This window comes from Camelus ferus, chromosome 10, assembly GCF_009834535.1.
Source record: "Camelus ferus isolate YT-003-E chromosome 10, BCGSAC_Cfer_1.0, whole genome shotgun sequence".
NCBI classification, from domain to species: Eukaryota; Metazoa; Chordata; class Mammalia; order Artiodactyla; family Camelidae; genus Camelus; species Camelus ferus.
The window spans coordinates 71,766,961-71,788,460 of NC_045705.1; the positions used below are offsets into that span (position 1 = coordinate 71,766,961).

Sequence of the window (21,500 nt, forward strand, 5' to 3'; positions counted from 1 at the left end):
GCAGAGGGGGTCGGGGTGACCAAGCGGGTGGGGCCACAGGGCGAGCAGGAGTAGGGGCTGGAAACAGATTATGGGTGCAGTTTTGGGGGTCAGATGCCCCACAGCTAGTGAGGCCCCTGGGAGGGGCCCCCAGACCTATTGGCCTCTGCACTCCCCCTCAGTGCTGACCTCAGGAAGCCTCATCCCGTCTGAGGTGGTTTGACGTAGCTTACCCACTTCTCTAACTGGGCTGTGACAACCGTTCCGCTCCCGACAGCCTACTTAATTTGCAAAATCTTGAGAGGAGCACTCACAGGGCCAAGTCCCTAGGAACAGGAAGTTACAGGAAAGATGGAGCTGAAGTCCCTTCGGTGAGGACAGCCCAGGGGGAGGGCGAGGCCCCAAGGCGGGGGTGGGATGTCAGGGAGGCTCAGGGCTCTTCTCTTACACTGCTTGGATTCCTCTTACTAAGGTTTTCCTGCCGTCCTCTGCAGACACAGGAACCCCCGTCCGTCCAGCCTGGGCAGCTCCCCAGGCCCACCCACGCCCAGGACCCCCACTCCAGGCACCAGGCCCATAACGAGTCAGGGCATTGACAGACACGGGTCAGGGGCTGCTGCCCACACACTTTATTAAGATGCACCCAGAGCCTACCCTGGCCCCACTGTGGAATGTGGATGGTGGGGCTGTGGCCCCGCCTCGAGCACCAGGACCAGCGGTCAGCCCCTCACCTCCCACCCCAACCCGTGTGTGGCCCCAACCCCCTGCCCTGGACAGGGTTTGTTGGGGAAAACACTACTCTGGTGAATACTTGGGTGTAAAAAGTGCCAGAAGCCCCTCCCGACCCCAGCCCCAGGCCAGGACTCGGCCACCCCATCCAGCATCACGTTCACAGGCCTGGCTGGGAGTCCTGGGGGGGGTCTGGCTGCCTGCTCCTCCCCTCCTTATGCCCAAGCTGGTGAGAAGTCCTGCAACGGGGGAGGCAGGTGGGGACGCAGTCCTCTCCCCAGTGGGCAACATCCTTTGGCAGCGAAGCAGGGATGGCAGGCAGCACGCAGCCTACGCACGGTAGGTGTCTGCCTTCACCACCTGGCAGTACATGGTCATGGCGAAGGTCAGCCCCAGGATCTGTGGGGACAGGTGGCAGCTGGGCAGGGCTGCTCCAGGGATGACAGCCCAGAGAGGTCCTGCCCCAGTAGGCACCCTGACCCCACCCCACTGCCTGGATGGCCTGTAACCCTAGGGCTCAGTCCAGACCCTTTCCCCTCAGGTTTGGCCACCCACCCTGGCCTCCACGGGTGGTGTCAGGACCCACGGGTGCCAGGCCTGGCCCCAGCAGCTGCCCTCTGACCGTTAATCCAACTGCAATCAGCACCTTTGGTGCTGTCCGCCCGCTCTGGCTGCAACCCCCGTCTGCATCCCGGAGATGCGTTGCCCTGATGCTGCCGCATTCGGGACTTGCCATGGGGAAGAAGGCGGGGGCTGGGGTGGGTCCGGCGGTTCCGGTGGCAGCCCCACCCCCTACCTGCACCAGAGCTGTGCACAGTCCGAAGACGCCCACGGCCAGCAGGTTCTCCTGAAGCCACATCTTCACCGTCTCGTAACAGGGCTGGAGGAAGAGCAGGCGTCACCGGGGGCTGCGAGGCCGGCGCTCCACCCTCAAGTCCCCGGGGCCAGAGCCGGGGGAAGGGCACAGCCTCACCGCTTTCCACCAGGTGCCGGGCGCGTGCAGCCCGCAGCTCTCGCTGAACTCCAGACAGCAGGAGTCGGGCACGCGCGTGGCGTTGTAGACCTCGAACCAGTCGGTGTAGTTGGAGACCCCGCAGCAGCGGAACTGCGGAGGAAGTGCGGGCTGGGACTGTGCCCTGGCCACGCCCTGGCCCCGCCCACGCCCGGCGCTGCCACGCCCCGACTCACGTCTGTCTGGATGATGCTCCAGGCGTTGGTGAGGCCCACGTTGCCCGGGGTTCCGTACAGGTGCAGGCCCCTCTTCAGGTCCCGCTGCGCGTACCTGTCGATCTGCAGGACAGCAGGGCCACCCTGCAGCCAGCTCCACCTACCTCGTCCAGACCCCACCTCTGCCCAGGCCCCCACCCCGTGCCTTCTGTCCCCCTTCCTGGAGTCACCCCCTCCCAGAAGCCCTCAGCAGGCTCAGGCCTTTGCCCCTTGGTCTCCCTGGGCCACACATGGTGCTGAGCCCGGGGTTCGAGTCAGACATCAGCACGACGTCCGTCAGTTATGTTCAGAGGGAGACAGTACAGAAACCCTCAGCTGCGTCTGCCCACACCCGTCAGGACCCACACATCTTGCTGTCGGCCAAGAGGGCCGAGGTCCTCATTCCTAAGACCATCCTCCAGGAAAGGAACCAGGCTCCTTGGAGAAATGGCCAAGTCCAGGGCTGGGGCAGGGACTCCCCAGAGAGGAGGTGCACTGAAGGAGGTGCATCTCCTCACAGGAGCAAGTGAGAGCTCCTAGCCACCAAAGCTAAGACAGACGAGCAAAAAATAACAGTCCTGGAGTATATAACTCAGAATAATGTAAATGAGTCCTCACTGGTGTAAATAATGAAATAAATCCATGGGGGATAGGAGATTTTCCCCATCCAACTAATACACAGCTGAAGTCAGCAGGAGCAGGGGGCCCAGCCTGGGGGCCACCTGGGAGCTCACACTGCTTTGCCCTCCAGGGCCCCAGCGTTTCCCTCCAGGCCCGGCCTCCAGTGGTTGTGGTTAAAATCAGATGCACGGCCGGGTCCCATTGTTGGTCCTCGCCGTGCTAGGGCCCCCGCCCCCTCGTCGCCTGTGCACCATGGCCCTCATGGTGATGAGGATGGAGCCCCCCCACCCGAAGTGGGGGAGCCGCACCTTGTCAGTGTAGGCGAAGAAGAGGATGGCGACGGTGGCCTCCAGCAGGAACACCAGCAGCAGCAGCACGAAGAACTGCGGGCGAGGACCCGGCGGCCTCAGCAACCCAGCCCCCAGCTGCCCCCAGAGGGTGGGGCGCGAGCCTCAGCCCGAGCCCCCAAGCCAGGTCTGCAGGCCCCACTCGTGCTGCCCCACCTCCCTCGGAGCCCTCCCGTCTCTGTGCCAGGGGCTGTTGGGTCTTGCCCGACCTCTGAGCACAGCCTCACGTCTTCGAGCACACACGTGTGCTCCAGACCCATGTCCTTGTGCTCGGCGGGCAGGTGCAGCGATGCCCAGGGGGGCCCCTGCAGGGAGTGGGTCTGACTGCAGTACCCCCAACCCCCAGGTCCCATCCCTCAGGACAGCCAGGGGTGGCCACTGCCCACTCAGGCAGGAACAAGTTAGAGAAGCCCCCACCTGTGACCGCACAGGTGGCCCACTGGGTGGTGGTACCTCAAGTCACAGCCTTGACCTCAGCCCAGGTGCCCTGGCCGGGCTGAGCAGTGGAGCACTAGCCTCTGACCTCTGACCTCCAAGTCACCCCGTGGGAAAGGTCAGGGTTGGGGGCCTCAGCTCCACCCCTACCCACCGCCCTGAAGGGAACATCTGGGGCATATACTGGACACGTTGGGTAGCTGCACAGACAGGGGACGCACCCTCTGGGAGGCCCCTCCCCAGCAAGGGCTCCTCAGACAGAGGCCCCAGATGAAGCAGGTGATTTCAGGCTTGAGTCAGCCGCCGGTGGCCGCTGCCAGGCATACTAATAGGCGTAGCCTGGCCCAGGGGTCCTTCTCCTTCTCCTGTGATTTATGTTCCACAGGATGGAAACATCCTGCCTGTAAATCCACCTCTGAAGCCGAGGCGGGGGCTGGGAGCTCTGAACAGAGGGTCCTGGGGAGCCAAGAGGGCAGGGGCAGGAGCCGGGAGGGTTCATGGGAGAGGTGGTGTCAGAGAGCATGGGCCCGGTACCGGCTGAAGGGGCTCTGCCTGGCATGCGTGTGGGTGTGCGGGCACCCGTGTGTCTGTGTCCCGTGAAGGGGGGCCCCGCCCGGCCCGGCCCCAGCACCCCGCCCCGACTCACAGTGAGCAGGAGGCATCTGTTCTCCTTGATGGCCCCGATGCAGCCCACAAAGCCAATGGCCATCACAAAGGTGCCGGTGACAATGAGCAGGTTGGCGGCCGACAGGGACGGGAAGGAGGAGGACAGGGTGGCGAAGTTCCCCTGCGTGGCGGCCAGCCAGATGCCAACGCCCAGGATGCCGCAGCCTCCCAGCTGGGACCCAGGCGGGGAGAGAGGGACGGCAGAGTAGCAGGTGAGCGTCCCGCCAGGTCCCGGGCGGCCCCACCGAACTCCCCATCTTGTCCCGTCACCCCAGCTGGGCCCCCACATGCCCTCCCCTAACCATCCCTTCTGAAGTGCAGCCCCCACGTGCCCTTGCCACCACCTCTCCTCCACCACTGCAGCTTTTATTGAGCTCCATAATTGCTTGTTACTACAAAAATCAATTAAAATGAGGAAGGGGAGAAGGCCAAGCAGTGATGAATCCAAGGTGAGCTCTCGGCCTTCCGTGAGGAAGGCATGCCCACCTCCTAGCGGTGGGGAGCAGGGTGGAGCCAGGGCAGCTGAGGGGCTGCGGCTCTGGCCCCCCAGGACTCTGAGGCCTCTGAGCCATCCCAAGATAAAACGGGAGAAGGTGTCCAGGGCACAGGCTAGGGGCAGGCAGCCCCCTACAAATGCTAGCCGGTTCTGGGTCCTGAGGCAACCCAGGCTTCGAGAGACCAGCTGGAGGCGGATGGCTGATGGGCTCGGGGAAGGCCAGGCAGCCCTGGGGGCTCCACACCACTCTGGGACTGGACAGGACATGGGGCCCTGCACCCCCGGGGCCCAGAAGCCTCCTTGAGGCTGGCCTGGACCCTGGTAGATACCCCATGACTTAGGCAGGCCTGATGGGCCCTGAAACCCCTGCCTAAGGAGGCCTTCTCCCTCGGCACGTGTACTCACTCGCCCTGCCCCCACCAGCAGTTCAGCCCTGGCTGCAGGGGTAGGGGTGGGGGCCGCTGCTCCACTCTCACTAAGCCCCTGGGGAGCACACATGCATTAAGCCAGGCTGGCAGAAGACTGCAATTATGGGGTGGGGGCGGTACAGCTCCCAGCCCAAGAGCAGGAGCAGCCCCAGGATCCCAGGGGTGTGGGCAGGCACCAGGGGCTCTGGCCCAGGTCTGCTGCTGGTGGCCGATGTCCCTCTCGGCCTTGCCCAGGGCTGGCTGAGGTGGACAGGAGAGCTCCAGGCTAGAATGCCCACACCTACCCCATGGGGGGCCAGTTAGCTCAGCTTCTCTCCGTCACCCACCCTATCCCTCTTTGCGCTGTCCACAAAACAGAAGAGCTTCTGTCTAAAAATTATAAGCCACACCTGTTCTGGCTGCTGCTGGCTGAGGCTGCGCCAGGCCCCCCACAGAGGCTCCTGCCCTGGCCTGTTCATCCTGCCCATCTGAGCCCCTCCCCAGGGCAAAGCAGGGTAGGGGCCTGCAGGTCCGTGAGGGGCGTGGGGGGCACGTGTGCCTGAGTGTGTGCCAGAGCTGGGCTTGGCACAGCCCCAGGACAGGGCACATGTGTGCTGCCAGGAGATGTGTGTGCCCCCACCTGTGGGGTGGGGTTACCCCCTGTGGGGCAGGCCCCCACCCGTGGTGCCAGGGACAGCGCTGTCCACGGTGCTGACTGCAGGCATGGCCACCAAGAGGGAGCAAGGCTGGGCCACCAGTGCCTCTGGACACCCCATGTCCGCCCAGGGGCTGCCACCATGGGGCATAAAAGAGGCTGGGACAGACGCTGGCTTATTCAACCCTCTCCCCACCAACCTGCAGGTGAGAAACCAGGAGCCAAGGGGCTGTCCCAGGTCTCATGGGATCTCCAAGGATGCTGGGAAAGGCTGGCGCTGGGAGCACCTAGTGGGGCCCAAGCAGACCTGCACATGGAGAGGGCTCCCCTGGCCCCTGCCCGGGACTGGGGCAGGAGAGGGATTTGGGAGGACAGCCTCGCTATGGAGGAAGCTGAAGTCAGGCCCTCTCCAGCTGGAAGGACAGTGACCGCCAGGCCAGGCCCCATGCCCAGCTCATAGCACGTCCCCCACTGAACAAGCAGCACCCATCCTGGGAGGGTTACATCTCCAGGTTACATCTAGGCTGGGACCACGGTGGGGTGGGTGGGGCTGCCCCTGAGCAGCGGGAAGATGCTGGTGCAGCAGGGAGAACTGTTACTTAAAACCTCAACAGCCTGCCCATCTGGCTCTGCCTGCAAGGACAGAGGCGGATGGCTCCTTTCAGCAGGAAAGTGAGCCCCTCTGAGCTCCCTTGCCCCGTGGGATGCACGGAAGTGCACAGGGAGGACACTGCGGGCGGAGTGGCTGTAGGGGTCGGGGGGCCTGGAGGGGCCGGGCCCCACCCCCTAGCCCTGGTGGAAACATTTCTTTAATTAACACTCCAGGAAACACCCTCACCTCCACCCCAAAGTGGCAGAAGAGACACCCGCTGGCTGTCACCCAGGTGCGTGCCATGACACACAGGGACGCGGCACACAGCCCAGGCTGTCAGACGCCCTTAAGCATCGCACAGTGTCACCCACCACACGGACACACGTCACAGACATGCCCCAAACCCCCCAGGCCCCGCCACTTTCAGGCACATCCACACAGACCAGGAACCAAAACTCTCACCGACGCGCTGAGATGCACACAGGGTTAACACAATTATCTGTGGTTTTGAAAACGTTTCTGTGTATGCAGCTTTTAAAACATTTTGGCAAGAAAATTACAGCCTCCAAGTACAGGAGAAAGTGGGCCACGTTAGACTGGCGCGTCATCGCAGGACAAGCAGGGTCGAGGTCTCTCCCAGGACAGGTGGCCGGGGCATCAGCAGTGGGGGGCCGGGGGGCCGGGGTCCCACCCCACCCTGATGATGCCTACCCTGCACCTCCCCAGCCCCACTCATCACTGCCTGGGCCAGACAGAAGCCCTGGTGAGGCCTAGGAGAAGACCTCGACCCCATGACAGCCTGGGAGAGGAGCCAGCCCCCTCACTGGGATCTCCCACCCTAGTCCCACAGTCAGCTGTGGCCTGTCTCCCTGGCACACACCTTGAGGGCACACCCTGTCCTCCATTGCCCTCACCTGTCCCCAGCCCCAGCCCAGCACCTGGCACGTGTTCCTCACTTCCTGACATCTCTTTTCTTGCCCAGCTATTTTTCAGGTTGGCCTAGGGCTAGGCAGGTGGGGACCACTAGGCTAGTGATGCTGTCCCCCTCCAGGCCCATGGCGGGTGGATACCAGCCGGCCCTCTACTGCTGCCCCTCCGGCCACATGGCTCAGTGTGGCAGATGGCCGGGCAGCTGGCCATGTCTTTGGAAGGGGGTGGAGGGCTGCGTGCCCACAGGGGCCAAGCTTGTGTCCAGAAGCCCAGCACCCGGCAGCCAACGCAGGCTCAGGGTGGGGCTAGGCACGGCGAGCAACACCCCACTCCCAGCCAAGAGCAGGCACGGGGGCAGGGAGGGGGCCCATGGACACAAAGCTCATGCAGAATGTGTCCCCTGCAACAGAAACCAGGTCTGCCCTGCACAGGGGCTGGGGAACTGAACGGGGGACAGGGCCTAGGGTGGGGGGTGGGGCTGGGACCCCGGCCCCCTCTGCCCACTCAGGCCTTCTGGCCTCTGCACTGCTCCTTGTCCCCTCTCTGCCCCAGACAGAACTCCCACCCTGCCTGCAGCTCGCTCTGCCTCTGCTTTGTGTCTGGAAGGTTCTACCCATACAGAGGCCATGACTCTCCCCTCACCCTCCCTCCCAGCAGGTTGACACAGGGGTCCCACGGAGCCCGTCTGGGTCACTGGGTGGACAGGCCAAACATGGCCACCCAGGACTGCACCAGAGCCAGCCGGAGCCCACAGCCCCCTGACCAGCCCCTGCCACCCCCAACCCATCCGGGGAGCCACCAACCTCCTAATAGTTGATTATTGAGAAATGGACTCTTTCCCTGCCATCCGCACTGCAGCAGGGCAACGGCTGGGCACGGTGGGAGGGGAACAGGGGAGGGGTCCCAGTGCTGCCACCACAGAGGGGTTACATCCCCAGGCCCCAGAGTCCCCATCTGTCCAGTCAGCCAGCTGCTGGCCCCAAGGACAGAACTCATGCAGAACAGCTGTCCTGTGGCCTCCTGACCCCTGCCTGGACCAGGGTGGTCAGGGACCCCCCTCCCTTCACAGCTGCCCACCCACCCTGGCTCACCCAAATCCAAGAGGACCTGGGCTGCATGGCTAGGGCTGGGCATGGCACCTGGCCACAGGAGAGCCCCAGAAGTACCCTCACTGTTTCTGAACCCAGCCTTGCCTCCACCCAGGACCATCCCCAGACCAACCAGACTACATCTGGGGCTGCGGTAACTGTCGCTGGGGGAGCCCTGAGCACCTGACCCAGAGCAAGGAAGGGGCAGGGAGGCGCCTCCCTCCTCTGCCCAACCCCGGCTGCTTCCCAGGGGCTGCTCAGCCCCTGGCCCTCACTCCTGGGCCCTGCACAGAGCCCTAATCACCAGGATGGTGCTCCCAGGAGACACCCTGCCCCAGGGACTCTGGCCCTAAGCTGCTGACCCCCTGTGCATACCTCAGGGAAGGGAGGCTGCACCCCCAGGGGGGGTGCCCCTTGCCTGTGAGGGCCCGTCCGCTGCGGGAGGGCAGGTGCAGGTCTGGGAGTTGGCCACTCTGAGCTCGGAAAGACCCCAGCACCGGCCCCTCTGGGCCTCTCCTCCCCCAGTGACCCTGCCGCCCGCCTGCGCCTTCCTGGCTCCCCTTCTCAGGGCACCCCAGCTCCAAGCACTGGTGACAACAAGCAGGCCTGGTTCCTCCCCTGAGATGGGTCCATGACCCACCGGCCACACAGGAACGGGCAGAGCAACCCTGGGACAGATGGGTACTGACATTTCCCGGCCCCACTGGGACCCAAGGCTGGAGGCCTCAGCCCTGCCCTCAGGACTCCTGCCAGGAGCCCCCAGGGAGACCTGTCCAACAGAGCACGAGGAGTCAATTATGGCCAGAGCCGGCCCATCCCTGGAGGGTGGAGTCAGGACTGACACAGGTGAGGGGGAGAGGGTCTCCAGCCCACTGGCTCCCCCACCACCACCTCGGAGCCCATGGTGAACCTTTCATGGCTCGAATCAAATGTCCTAAAATTTATTTTGGTGATGGTTGCACAACTCTGTGAATAGAATTGAACTGCACATTTCAAATGGGTTAATTGTGTGATATGTGAATAAATATCACATAAATTTCAATAACGCTGTTACTTAAAAAACCCAGTGGGGAGGCTGAGGCAGGACACTCTCGGGGAGAAATGGAGTTGGGGGCAAAAACTACCACTCCTGTGGGGGCCCAGTGCCCCCAGGCAGCAAAGGAGCCAGCGTCCCTGGGAAGGCATGTTCTAGCCGCCACCCTGTCGCCTGCAGCCTTGGTCCCTAGCAGGAAGGGCTCAGCTGGCACCTGCACAGGGACAAAGCAGGGTGAGTGTCGCACCCAGCCTGCAGCCATTCTCCCCACCCCTGGCCTCAGCACATCTCCCATGGGTCCACTCTCTGACCGCCAGGCCTCTGCACTCCCCTGACACAAAGCTGGGGCGTGGAGGGGCCAAGGCTGGTACAGGGGCCCGGTTGGCTTGGCTGGGAAATGTAATTGGATAATAAAAGGGAATTGGATTTTCTCCTCAGGGGAGAGTCCCAGAGGGCTTCCTGACTTTTCTTTCCTGGGTTGAGGACGGCATCCACGATGGGGATCAGTGGAGTGTGTCCACCCTGCAGCTGGCAGGGGGCTCCTGCAGGTGCACAGGGCAAAGAGCCCATTGGGGTGGGCTGCTCTCAGAGCACAGGCCACGTTGAGGGACCCCTTCTCCTCCATGCAAGCAGAGGTCACTGAGGAGGGCAGGGAAGGGGAGAAGCAGGTGCTGCCACCACGTAGGACCATCCCCCACACCCTCAGCCCATTCCCCTGTCACTCTGCCACAAACATGGCTCACCTCCCTCACACCCATGGCTGCCAGCTCTGGTCACACTGTCACCTGCAGCCTTCTCCTGTCACACTGCCAAGGGCATGCTGACCCTGCCAGCCGCTCAGTGCTAACCACACTGGTGCCCCTACATTTGGTCAACGTCCCCCACCAAGAGAAGACAGTCCCCTCTTCTCATGCCTGGGCAGAGCTCCAGCTGCACACCGCCTCTGCTGCTGGCTCTTGGCCTCCCGTGTACCCCTCCACTCTGGCCTGGGGCCTGCCCCTCCCAGGAGCCCCCTGCAGAGAAGAAAACCTGCGGGTGACCCCTTCTGGAGACGGGCATCAGGGCAGGAACCTCCCAGGCTGGCCACCCCTCTCAGGGACACCCCCCCTTAACAAACTGGGGAGAGGAAAGCCAGCACCCCAGGATAGAAGAGAGGTGCAGAAAGGCAGACGGGCTTTCTGAGCATTTGGCCTTAACTGGACCTCATGCAAATGAGCTTACAAATGACAGCCTTCTTCTGGGGCCCAGAGCCCAGGCAGGAGCTAAAGCCACACCCCCTTACTCCCAGTTGTGGAAGGAGGGTCCGATCAGGAATTAACAACTGAGCAGGGAGTGTGACCTTGGCATCATGTCTCCATCAACCTTCTCCCAGCGAGACCAGTGGAGCCAGGTGTGACACCTGCCCCAGCCCCAGTCCAGCACCCTCCCTGCCCTTACGGGACTGGGTGGACCCTCTGTTCTCAATCTTGCAGGGAGGGGACAACCCTGCAGCACCAACACCTCTGACCCTGAACACAGGCACCTCATCTGAGCAAACCCAACCCAACTCTGCAAAAGTTATGGATGCCCCCCCCCCCATGTTGGATGAGCAGCAGAGGCCAGACCCCTCTCCTGCTGGCCCACCATCCTGCTCAGGCTCGGGCCCAACCAGAGCAATTACCCACACACCCTCCTCTCCCGCCCCACCGCGCTTCAGGAGTCGCGGAACCAACTCCCCTCCTCAGCCCCTCCCTAAGTGTGGTCCCTGGAGCCCGGTAGGCCAGTCTGCTGAGGAGGGGAGGGAAGAAGAGACAAGCGCTGCAGCCACGAAGAGGGAGGGAAGGGGACGGAGGGAAGGCACCCGCGGCCCCGCGCACTGACAGGGACTTAAACCCGGCAGAGGCCAGGCACGGGGCCTGAGGCGATCCTGCGGCAGGTGCGGGACGCGCCTGGTCTCAGGAAGAGATGGAGCAGGGAGAGGATGCGGGGCGGCCGCCCAGAGTGCAGAGGCCGGGGCGGACTCCAGAGGTACCGGAACCCCTCCCCAGGGGCCGATCCAGCCCTGGCCTGCAGAGGGAGCGACGACCCCCAGGCACGCCTCCCAGTCCACGTCCCGGGTGTCCCCCACGTACCCCTGCCGAAGCGGCGACCCCGGATCCCCGACATCCCGCGGCCACTCACCCAGAAGAGCAGGTTGAAGGCGAACATGAGGTACTTGACGCCCTGGAGGCAGCCGCGCGCCATGCTGCAGCGCTTCAATTCTAGGAGGAAGATGAAGGAGAGGTCCAGGTAGAAGACCACGTACTTGTTACCCTTGGGCGACGTGTAGCGCGCCTGGGCCGCCTTGGGGCCGGGATTGGCGTGCAGGCCGAAGAAGGCGCCGCCGCGCGCGAAGCCCGGCTCCTTGCCTGGCGGCGACGGGCTGCGCCGGTACGTGGACTCGTCTGTGCTTGAGCGGCGCATCGCGCGGGGCCGCCGGGGCCGCCCCAGGCTCCGCGCCCCGGGCCGCGGTGGCACCGGGCGCGCCGCCCCTCTCGGACCCGCGACGGTCCCCGGACACCTGCCAGCCCGCGGTAGCCCGGGCCGGGCCCGCCCCGCCCCGCCCCGTGCCCGCCCGCCGGCCAATCCGCGCCGGCCCCGCCTCCGCGAAGACCCCCCCCCTCCCCCGCCACTCCTCGCCGCGCCGCCTCGCAAATCCGACCGCGCCGCCCCGCGCGGGCCAATCACAGACCCGGGACGGCGCCCCCGCCCCCGGCCCTCCGCCCGCGCCGGCGCCCCTTGGTCTTCCACTTCCCCTGCCCGCCCAGTCCGGGAAGCGATGGAGGGGGCTGGGGGCTGAGGGCAGGGGGCCCAGGCAGCGCTCAGCCCCGGGCACGACGTCCCCGTCCTTGCCCCCAAGCTGGGCTCGGAGACCTCTGACCCACGCAAAATGCAAAGCACTATGCAAATGAGGGGATGACCCAGTTGCCGTCTGGTGGCGACTTGGGGCAGCTCCGGCCCAGACCTCTGGCCCAGATTGAGGGAGCTCGGGGACTACAGCCGGAACACACAGCGGGTGCACACTCTCCGAGCAGCCCACCCTGTGCTGGACAAGGGCTGCGCCAGGACCCGGAAACTCGCGCAGCTCACACGGGACAGGGGTCAGCCTGGGAGACAGACCCCATGCAAAGCTGGCGGCCCACCCCAGGCCCACCCAGCACTCAACCCTGGCGGCACCCTGCTTCACCCAGCCAAGGGAGCATGGCTGGCTTCACTGGCGCATGACATGTGCCGTCACACAGTTTGATGCTCTGGTTTTGATGCTCTGCAGCCACTGTCTTGAAATTCTCCACAATTTTTGACCAAGGGGCTCTGACTTTCATTTTGCACCAGCCCCTCCCAGACACATCCACACACTCAGCTGGATGTGGGTTCACGCCAGGCTTGCAGATCACAGGTGGCACGCACACGTGTTGCTCCAAAGCCTCTTGTGCCGGGCGTGTGGTGTGCCCAAGGGCTGATGAGCAGAGACACGCACAAGGAGCAGCCCAGAGGGGCAGGCACACGCACCACCACCACAGGTGCTGTGCCCCCACAGCCCACCCCACTGGCGGGGACCCTAGAGTGTGCTGGGAAGACACCAGCATGTGTCCCAGATGCCGCCTCCCTGTCTGCCCTTTGCCTGCGGCCCAGGAGGGGTTGAGCCTCCTCCTGTCTGCACCGGCAGAAGAGCCAGGCCTGGGGGAGGGTGGCCACCACAGGCATAGATGAGCCCTGAGCCCTGGACTGGGTCTACCCTATCCCCAAGGCCACCCATGGACAGCGTCCATCCCATTGGATGGTCCCAGAAACGGAGGGAAGGACTCACCCAAGGTCCGCAGAACTCAGAGGGGAGAGGAGTGGGAGGAATGGGGATGGGGAGATGGTGCAAGGAAGGAAAAGAAATGGGGGGACGAGGAGGAGGGAGGGGGGCCCATCAGTGGTGCTGACAAAGTGATAGATTGAAACTAAGTGGTGCCTGCGGTGGCAAGTCTGGGAGATGTCTGCTGGGCGGGGGGCCTAGTGAGGTCTGGCAGCCCTGCTGTGCTCTGAGGACCACTGCCCCAGCCCTGTGCTGCCCGAGGGCTCTGAGGAGAACTGCAGCTCAAGCCCCAGGGGCAGTGTCCTTATGCTGTCCTCTCTGAGCTGAGCTGGCTCTGGCCGGCAGGGAGTGGGAACAGGAGAACCCCAGTGTCCCTACCCTGCCCAAACTGGGGGCCTGACAAGGCTTCCCAGGTCCCTCTATCCTTCCTCCCCCAAGGATTCTTTGGTGTGCCTGGGCTCCTGGAATGGGACACAACAGTGACCACACACCAGGGGCCCGGTGGAGAAGCAGGCCTTGGAAGCCCCCATCCAGGCCCTGCAGAGACCACTGCCTGCAGCTCTGCCCAGGGAGCAAGTGGCCGCCGGTGACCCCTGGAGACTCTGGGGATCCCCAGCAGCCTCCAGCCACCATTCCCTTGGCCCAACCCAGCCAGCCCCACACGCCCAAGCCAAGGATGGACACTCGGGGCCCCAAGAGTCCCAGCATATGAGAGGGTGTGTGCTCTGTGCACACTTGTGGGCACAGGCAGGCTAAGCAGGACGGAAGGGCATGTCTGCCTCCCCAGCCTGGCTCCCAGGGCAGGGCCTCCGATGACCAGGGTGGGGCCACCCACCTGGGGAGCCGTGGGCTCGGCCCTCCACTCCTTCATCACACTGGAGCTCAGGGCGGGGCGGGGAAGGGGAAGTCTGTTCTGGGTTCCCATACTGGGCCCAGCAGCCCAGGACCCCCCTCCTCCACCTCACTCAGCCAATAGCATTCCTACAGCCCCTTAAACTCCTGCTAACCCCTGTGCCATCTCTAAACCCTGCACCCATCACTCAGGTGAGCAGGTGAGACTGAGCTGAGATTAAACCAGAAAACTCAACCAAGGGTCCCGGGGCCAGTTGGAGCGAGGACAGGAGTACATCCAGGCTGCCAGGTGGAGCGCTACCCAGCCAGCCCCGGGGACCCTGTCCCCACAGTCAAGCCCTTCCTTCAGCAGGTGGGACCCCAGTGAGACACACTGAGGAGGTGACGTCTGGTTGGCTCAGCCCCAGTTTGTCCCAGGACCAGGAGAGCGGCCAGCCATCAAGGCCCTCGGGCTGGGTGTGGGTGAGACCAGAAGGCAGCCCAGTGCTGCGCCCCTGCCCCGCCAGGCTGGGACGTACCTGGGCTGGCCACAGGAAAGAGGGCAGGCTGTGCCCAGTGCCCCTGGAGGCTGGGCAGCCAGCAGGCAAGCTGGAGCTCCCTGGAGGAACGACTGCAGAATGGAGGCTCTCCAAGGGGATGAGGAACAGCCCTCCACTCAGGACCAGGTCCCTCCAGTGGCAGGGGGGCAGCTGGGGGGCAGCTAGGGGTATGCTCAGACCTGTGGGCTGCACCCCCACCCACCCTTCGCGTGGCCTTCCAAGACGCCCAGGGAGACACCAGGCTGCTCAAGTGGGGACGTGCAACCAGAGAACACACACGTCCAGAGATGAGGACACACACACAGCCTGAGGGCCGTCCCAGTCCCAAGCGGTCCTGGGCCCGAGACTAACCTGCAGTGTCCACCTCCCCCACGACATCCTCCTGGGCTCGTCTGGGGCTAGCAGACAGACATGCCAAGCCACAGACCTAAGCTCTCCCCAGGAGCCAGCCAGTGATGACTCACGAGGCCCACTGATCTGCTGTTAGTGCTCACGGGGGTCCTCCCCTGAGAGCCAGGGATTGTGGGGAGGGGTCCCAAGCTCACGTGGGGGTTGCGACAGCATCCTGGCCAAGCATGCGCACTTCACCCCTCAGACCAGGGCTCCTGGCAGCCTGGGGAGTGGGGCAGGCGGTCTTCCCAGCAGCCCAAGGGCAAGGAGGGGCAGCAGAGGCTCAGACGCCACACTGGCACTTGCCCATCTCCTCATGTTCATCCCCTCATGGGCAGCCCACTGCCAGCCGGTCCACTCAGACCCACACCTGGGACAGATGTGAAGCCACTGAGCCGGTGGAGGCCCCGGCAACCCGAGACCTAGCCCCTCTGAAACCCCAGTGCACCTACCACACAGGGAGAGCACGCCCCTGGGCCCAGGGCCCCGGGCCCACCTTCATCCCCAGCAGTCGCTGTGCCCAGGGATGAAGCATCCACGGAGGGCTTTCAGGCCCAGCGAAGTATGAAGGGTGGGAGGGACACGCCCCACGTTCTTTGATGAACCGGGAGCTGAGGGGCCCAAAGCCCACAGCAACACTGCTGAAGCTAAAAACCATGCATCCATCCAGGCCTAAGGCTGCGTCTGTGCACCCTACCCCCCAGGACCTGGGCATCAGGGGATGGCGCCTCCCAGTCAGGCTCTAAAGGGCAGCTCCAGCAGCACCTGGCATGGCCCGCAACCCTCCTGGGCCCCCACATGTGAGGAGGCCCTGTGGCCAACACCACTACCTGGCCACATTCCCAACCCAACCCCCAAGGCAGCCCCTGGACCCTCCATGAATGATCCCGGCACCTTCTGGTCCCCACCATGCCTCTCCATGAATCCAGAGCCCCCACCCCCATCTCGGACAACTCAGACACAACCGTGCAGTCAGGGCATGGGAGCAGGGCTGGACAGGACCAGGGCTGGCTCGCTCCCCAACCCAGGCCCAGCCTCCTCCTCCAGGAAGCCTCCCTGCCCCACTCCCTGCTCTGGGCTTCCTTTGAGCTCAGAGTGGGACAGGCCTGCGTCTCCCAGCACAGCACACACAGCAGGCAGCAGGGATAGGGCTGAACGAGAACACCAAGACACCCCTCCCACAGCCTGCCAGCCCAGGCCTGGGCCTTCTAGACCCTCCAGGACCCTGGGATGGGGGCCCTGGGGGAGCATGAGCCACACAGAGGCCGTGGGCACCTACCCGGCTAGATCAAGGTCCCACTCGAAGAAGGACCTCCCCAAACGCCGAAGCAGGGCTTGCCCACCGCTGACCCGGAGGCCTGGGGCAGACCTGCGGTTCTCAGCAGGGCCGCGGCAGGGGCCTGGCCTGGGAACATGCACCCCAGCGGGGGCAGCTCAGGGTGGAGAGTGGAGCCGGCCTGCCCACCCAGGCCCCCAGCTCTGAGGCGGCTTTGAGGAGCCAGGAGGGCCCCGCCAACACAAACAGGCCTGTGGTGTCGGCCTTCCTGCTGCTGCTTCAGCCCTCCGTGGGCCCCCACCCTGGGGGAGGGGCAGGCAAACCCCCAGGCTGGCACACCCTCCCTGGGAGGAGCCACATCCCCTAGCCCAAACTGGAAGCCTCCGGGGCTGGGAGACACCCCCTCCAGGGGAGGAGGCCCCAGTCTGTTCCTGGGCCCCCTGGGTCCCACCCCAAACTCAGGGCCTTCCCCTACCACCCTCTCCTTCCACCCACCACAGGCCCTGGGAGCACCCTTCTCAGGTGCCCACCAGGTATGTTCCCCAACCTCAGCCCTGACACCCACCCCCACCCCTGGGCTGCCCAGAACCCTCCAGAGCAGGGCCCTCAGGAAGCCCAGAGCGGCCCAGGCGTGTCCAGGGGTCTCTATGTTAGGGCCAGTTCAGCTTCAAGCACACCGGCAAACCACCACACCCAACTCCCCAGCCCCTGGGGCTGGGAGGGCTCCCGTGGGCGTAGCAGGTGGGCAGCCCCCTCTGCCCCTGGGGAGGCATCCGGGTGCCCTGCATCATCCCCGTGTGAGCACAACTCTACCCACAGCAATCAGGGCCAGGGGCTGAGCCTGGGACCCCAGGCCCACATAGCCCCGATTGGACCCTCCAGCTGGGCAGCTTCTGGTTCCACCCACACTTTCGGGCGGTGAAGCGGTGAAGCCGTGAAGCGGTGAAGCGGAGGCTGGGACCCAGGCCGAGGGGGTGGGTCAGCCGACTCCCAGGCAGGGTTCTCCCTGGGCTCAGCCTGTTTCCAGAACACTCAGGGCCAGAGGGTCCCAGCAGCCGAGACTTCAATCGCTAATTGTCCCTTGTCCCCTGCCTGCCCTGAAGTGACCCTTCTCGAGCAGGAAGCAGGGCTCACGGGTTTCAGACCACATGTGAGCACAGCCCTCCCTCCCCTGCCCACACTCCTGGGGCCAGGACACCCCATTCTCCGAACACCGGTGCCTCACTCTCCCTGCCCCTTTCCCAGCCCTCCCTGGAGGTCTGGGCCACATCTGTCCTCACAGCCCACCTCCCCTCCACCCTCACCCTTACCCATGCTCTGGTCCCTGGGGCCTCCCTCCTGCCCCTGCCCACCCTGAGGAGAGCCTGCCCACGCCCTGGCCTGCTCCCCCCAACACACCTAGCAGGACATGGCCACCCAGGGCTGGCCAGGCAGGAGGGCAGGGCTGATCTCTGAGGCTCCCCTATCCTCTGGTCTAGCTGGCTGGGACTGAGCCAGGGCAGAGTGGAGACGGAGGACCAAGTGCACATGAGCGTTGGGACCCTGCACACTGCTCCCCGCAGCCTCCCCCTGGAAATCAGGGAGCTGGAGAGGAGGAGGCCGCCACCGCCCCCACCCTCAAATCCACACAGAGCTCTCAGAATTCCAGGAATGTCAATTTGGCACTCCGTCCCCTCCCTCTCTGGGAGTAAACAACCGCGGGGCAGGAGCTGGGCGAGGCCGACTGGCAGCCCCTCCTCCAGGAAGCCTTCTGCCCCAGCTTCCCCCGTGCTCCCAGAGGCCCACCCAGATGACATCCCAGATCCCTCCCCCGTCTCCCTCACCTCCACAGATGCAAGCAGCCTCTACAGCTGAGCCTGGCTATGACCCCAGGCCCCTATGACTCAAGGTCCCTTTCCCGCCTCTCTGGCTGGGGACAGGATGTGCGTCCAGTCAGCCTGGGAAGGGGGGCAGGGCAGGGAAGTGGCCTCCAGCTCGTGGCTCCGCACGTGGCAGGATGGGGGATGGCAAACACCACTGGGGAGGCCATCCAGGGCCCAGGCAAAGGTGGGGGCTCCAACTTCAGGCAGGCAGCGGATCTGGTCAGCCTCTCCATCTCCCGCCTGGACCTCCATCTCCTTGCCTCTCAACTAAGGCCAGGGTCCATCGTCTACCCTGAGAGGGCAGTTAGTTGATGCCTGGGACCCAACACAGGCCCCACCCACCCCAAACTGAGATCCAGACTCCTCAGGCCAGCGAACTGCCCAAAGCCTGCATAGGTGCCTAAGTCACAGGTGCCACTGTGAGACACATCCACCCTCCCGAGTCCAAAGCTTACCTCCTTCAGGGAGCCTTCCCTGCTTCTCACTGTATACAGCCCTCCCCACTACCCCTAGCCATAGGATCAGGGGGTTCACCCCACCTCTTTTCCAGAGACACAGCCTCCCCTCCCTTTAAATCCTTCATGGCTCCTGCCCCATCACCTCCTCCAGCTCCAGGTACAGCCTGCAGGCCTCTGCCCAAGGGTTCCCTTTGCCAGGATCTGTCCTGCTCCCACACACACTCGGGATCTCTCTTCAAGGTTCAGCTTGAAAGACACCTCTTCCACGACTATCCCCTGACCACCTTCCCGGTTCTCAGAGATCCGACCCTCCAGATCGCAGGCGACCCACCCAGCACCGCCTGGCCTGGGACGGGTGCAGCCAGCCCCATCCCGCACCCCTCGAAGCCCTTTCCCCGGGAAGAAGGCAGGAGGGACAGGGGCGAAGCCGATCGCAACGCTGCTGGGGGGCTGGAGCCGCCCGCTGAGCCCACCACCGCGCCAGTCACTCCCACCGCGCCCGCCCGCCTTCAGGGATACAGGCAACTACAGAGCCAGGACCATTACTGTGCGGGCGACTGGGCGGCGGCGCCCCCGAGGGTCCTCCCAACAGCGCAGAGACCCCTCGGGTGCCCGCCATCAGGGGCTCCAGGTGGGGAGACCCCCTTCCCGGTCTGTCCCCAGCCGGCCCGTCTCCGCGCCCGCCACAGGGTCGCCGCGCCCCTAGCCCGTCCCGCAACTTGTTGCTGCGACTCGGCTCGGACTCGGCGCTCGGGGTCGGAAATCCGCGCGGGCTCGGCTCGGGCCTGGGCCGGATCCCAGCTCGGGCGCGCGGGTAGCGGGACCCCGGCCGCATCCCCTCCGCGGGCGCGGTACCTGCGCGCGCCTTCAGCCCGCCAAACAGCTGTCAGTCAAGGAGGCACGAGAAACGCGAACGCCGCCGCCGAGCCCTTATGGCCTCGTCCGGACGCCGTAGGTCGGGAGGTACTAAAGCGGCGAGCGGGGGGTGCCGACAGCGCCGGCACGGGAGGTGGCGGCTGGGGCGGGCCGGGCATCCCCCGCTCCATGGGCGCGCCCGGGGCGGGGCCGGCGCCGCCGGCGGAAGCGCCGCGGGATCGAGGAGCTGATCGGCTGACTGCTCCGCTACCGCCATGATCATCCCTGTGCGCTGTTTCACGTGCGGCAAGATTGTCGGCAACAAGTGGGAGGCCTACCTGGGGCTGCTGCAGGCCGAGTACACCGAGGGGTGAGGCGCTGGGCCGGCGGGGAGGGGGCTCTAGTGCGGTCGGGAAGCGCTCCCCAGGCCGCGAGCCTGCGGGTCGTGGTGTGGGGGAAGGTTCCCGGACTTCGGTCGGGGCCGGCGTCTCGGCCCGGGGATCAGCGGTCCGGGCCTGCGGGGCCGGCGCAGGAGCTTTCAGTCCTGGAGTTTTCCATCCCTGTTCTCCAGACCTGCCCTCGGGGCAGCGTTGCCGCCGCTCTTCCCCCGCGGCCCCGCAGTTAGTTGGGCGAGAGGAGGGGAGTTAGTTGGGCATCAAGCCGCTGGTGTCTGGGGGCTTCTAGGTGTCTTGACGAGTCCCGGCGCCTCTCTACGGCAAATGAGCCCCCAGCCGCCTCTGCCCATCTGCTCAGTAACTTCTTTTCCCTGCCGTTAGGCCCAACCCCGTGTCCTGCAGACTCACTTGTTTCTTTAGGATGAGCTTCCTGACTCCATAGTCCTCATCACCAGGCCGCTGTTGGGGGTCCCATTTCTGTGCTTGCCCCTTAGCGCTGCAGTCATCGCTATGCCTGTCTGCATCTCTGCCCCCCGACTAGAGTCTGACCTCTGGGCCCTGGGGGCGAGCCACAGGCTCTGCTTAAACGTTGTTGGATGAGAGGGGAAGCCATGGATGGGCTGAGGATTTGCAGCGGGCTCTGAGGACGCTGCTGGAATAACTGAAGTGCGAGTGAATGTGGCAGCCTGCACGGGGTCCCTCCCTGGAATGCCAGGGGCAGGGGCTGTCCGTCGGCCTCCCCTTTCCCAGGCTGCTGCCTCTGCACACTGGAGGCCTGGGAGGTGACTGGGGCTGCGTCTGTGGGAAATGAGAGACACGGGGAGCAGAGCTGAGGGAAGGTCAGCCAGGGTTGGGGGGAGGCAGTTCACTCTGGCCTGGGCAAGGCCCTCCGTCTGCCAGGACGGCCGGGCAGCAGCCAGCTCTCCTCGCCCGCAGGGATGCCCTGGATGCTCTGGGCCTGAAGCGCTACTGCTGCCGCCGCATGCTGCTGGCCCACGTGGATCTGATCGAGAAGCTGCTCAACTACGCGCCCCTGGAGAAGTAACGTGGACCCAACAGACAGCGTCCTGCCCACAGCTCGTCCCCCCTGGTGTGGGGACCTGGAAGCCATGCCTGCCCACAGCCCTGTCAGCTTGCATCTCCCTCTCTGGAAAGAACCATCCAATAAAGGTTTTTGAGGGCCACCTGGAGGTCCTAACAGTTGGCCTAGCTTTGTTCCTGTGTCCTGCCTTGTGCGTGAGGCCAGTGGAGGTGATTTCAGCCCTCACTGCCCAGGAGGAGGGAGAAGTATGCACAGGGCCCCCATCCACACAGCCGTGCTCTGCCGGGCTGGCTTTCCTGTGGAGGCTGCACTCAGCCCCACAAAAAGCATAGACTGTGAGCGGTTGGGTTGTGGGCCAAGGGCCGTTGGCATCCCCACAGCAGTGCTCTGGGTGCTCCTTAGGCTGAGGACAGAGGTCCTCACATCCTCTCCCCCAGGATCTGAATCTAAAGAACCAGATTCTCTGAGCCCTGAACAGAGTGCCTGCTGTGGTTACAGGGGCCCCTCTGGAGGGCACTGCTGTCAGAAGCTTCCAGGCTCTGCTGGAGCCCAGCAGGCCTGTCCCCTCCACAGCGAGCAAGTGCTGCACAACCTCCACAGGCTGCCTGTAGACCCCGCTGTGGGCTGCAGGTGCCCAGAGGAGGGGCTGGACGAGCTCCCACTGTCCCAGGCATTAACACTCCATGCGAAGAAATGGCCAGAAGCTGCCTTGCAGCAGGGATGGGAGGGGTGAGGCAGGCCCACTCCCTCCAGCAGGCGGAGGGCATCTTGCTCAGGGCCGGCCCAGATGTCTGAAGTGCTCCTCTGACCACAGATGAGGAAACCGG

At 64.6% G+C, this 21,500-nt stretch overlaps 2 protein-coding genes and 1 long non-coding RNA gene across 9 annotated transcripts; 2 read left to right on the forward strand and 1 right to left on the reverse strand.

Annotated features, from left to right (window-relative positions):
* Nucleotides 1-579: 579 nt before the first annotated feature.
* TSPAN4 (tetraspanin 4) lies at nucleotides 580-19,374 on the reverse strand. Of its 6 annotated transcripts, none has more exons than XM_032490277.1 (8): nucleotides 17,885-18,015; nucleotides 11,345-11,424; nucleotides 3,964-4,155; nucleotides 2,844-2,918; nucleotides 1,897-1,998; nucleotides 1,682-1,813; nucleotides 1,442-1,588; nucleotides 580-1,107 (listed from the first exon to the last, which is right to left on the reverse strand). In XM_032490277.1, exons 2-8 carry the CDS (start codon nucleotides 11,405-11,407, stop codon nucleotides 1,039-1,041), a joined length of 780 nt encoding a protein of 259 aa, XP_032346168.1. In that variant the 5' UTR covers nucleotides 11,408-11,424; nucleotides 17,885-18,015; the 3' UTR covers nucleotides 580-1,038. The 6 variants fall into 6 exon arrangements, with proteins under 6 accessions (XP_032346168.1, XP_032346169.1, XP_032346167.1 ...); XM_032490278.1 differs by lacking the exon at nucleotides 17,885-18,015 and adding an exon at nucleotides 19,237-19,374 and having other exon boundaries at nucleotides 581-1,107; nucleotides 1,505-1,588; XM_032490276.1 differs by lacking the exon at nucleotides 17,885-18,015 and adding an exon at nucleotides 19,237-19,374 and having other exon boundaries at nucleotides 581-1,107.
* Nucleotides 4,059-7,872, forward strand: LOC116666568. Of its 2 annotated transcripts, none has more exons than XR_004323512.1 (3): nucleotides 4,059-4,195; nucleotides 6,367-6,425; nucleotides 7,718-7,872. It is a non-coding gene; the product is annotated as an uncharacterized LOC116666568 (long non-coding RNA). The 2 variants fall into 2 exon arrangements; XR_004323511.1 differs by having other exon boundaries at nucleotides 7,721-7,872.
* A 62-nt stretch (nucleotides 19,375-19,436) lies between the features above and the next one.
* Nucleotides 19,437-20,835, forward strand: POLR2L (RNA polymerase II subunit L). The gene is made up of 2 exons (XM_032490283.1): nucleotides 19,437-19,606; nucleotides 20,568-20,835. The coding sequence occupies exons 1-2, from the start codon at nucleotides 19,512-19,514 to the stop codon at nucleotides 20,674-20,676; spliced, it is 204 nt and encodes a 67-aa protein (XP_032346174.1). The 5' UTR covers nucleotides 19,437-19,511; the 3' UTR covers nucleotides 20,677-20,835.
* The last annotated feature ends 665 nt before the right edge of the window (nucleotides 20,836-21,500 follow it).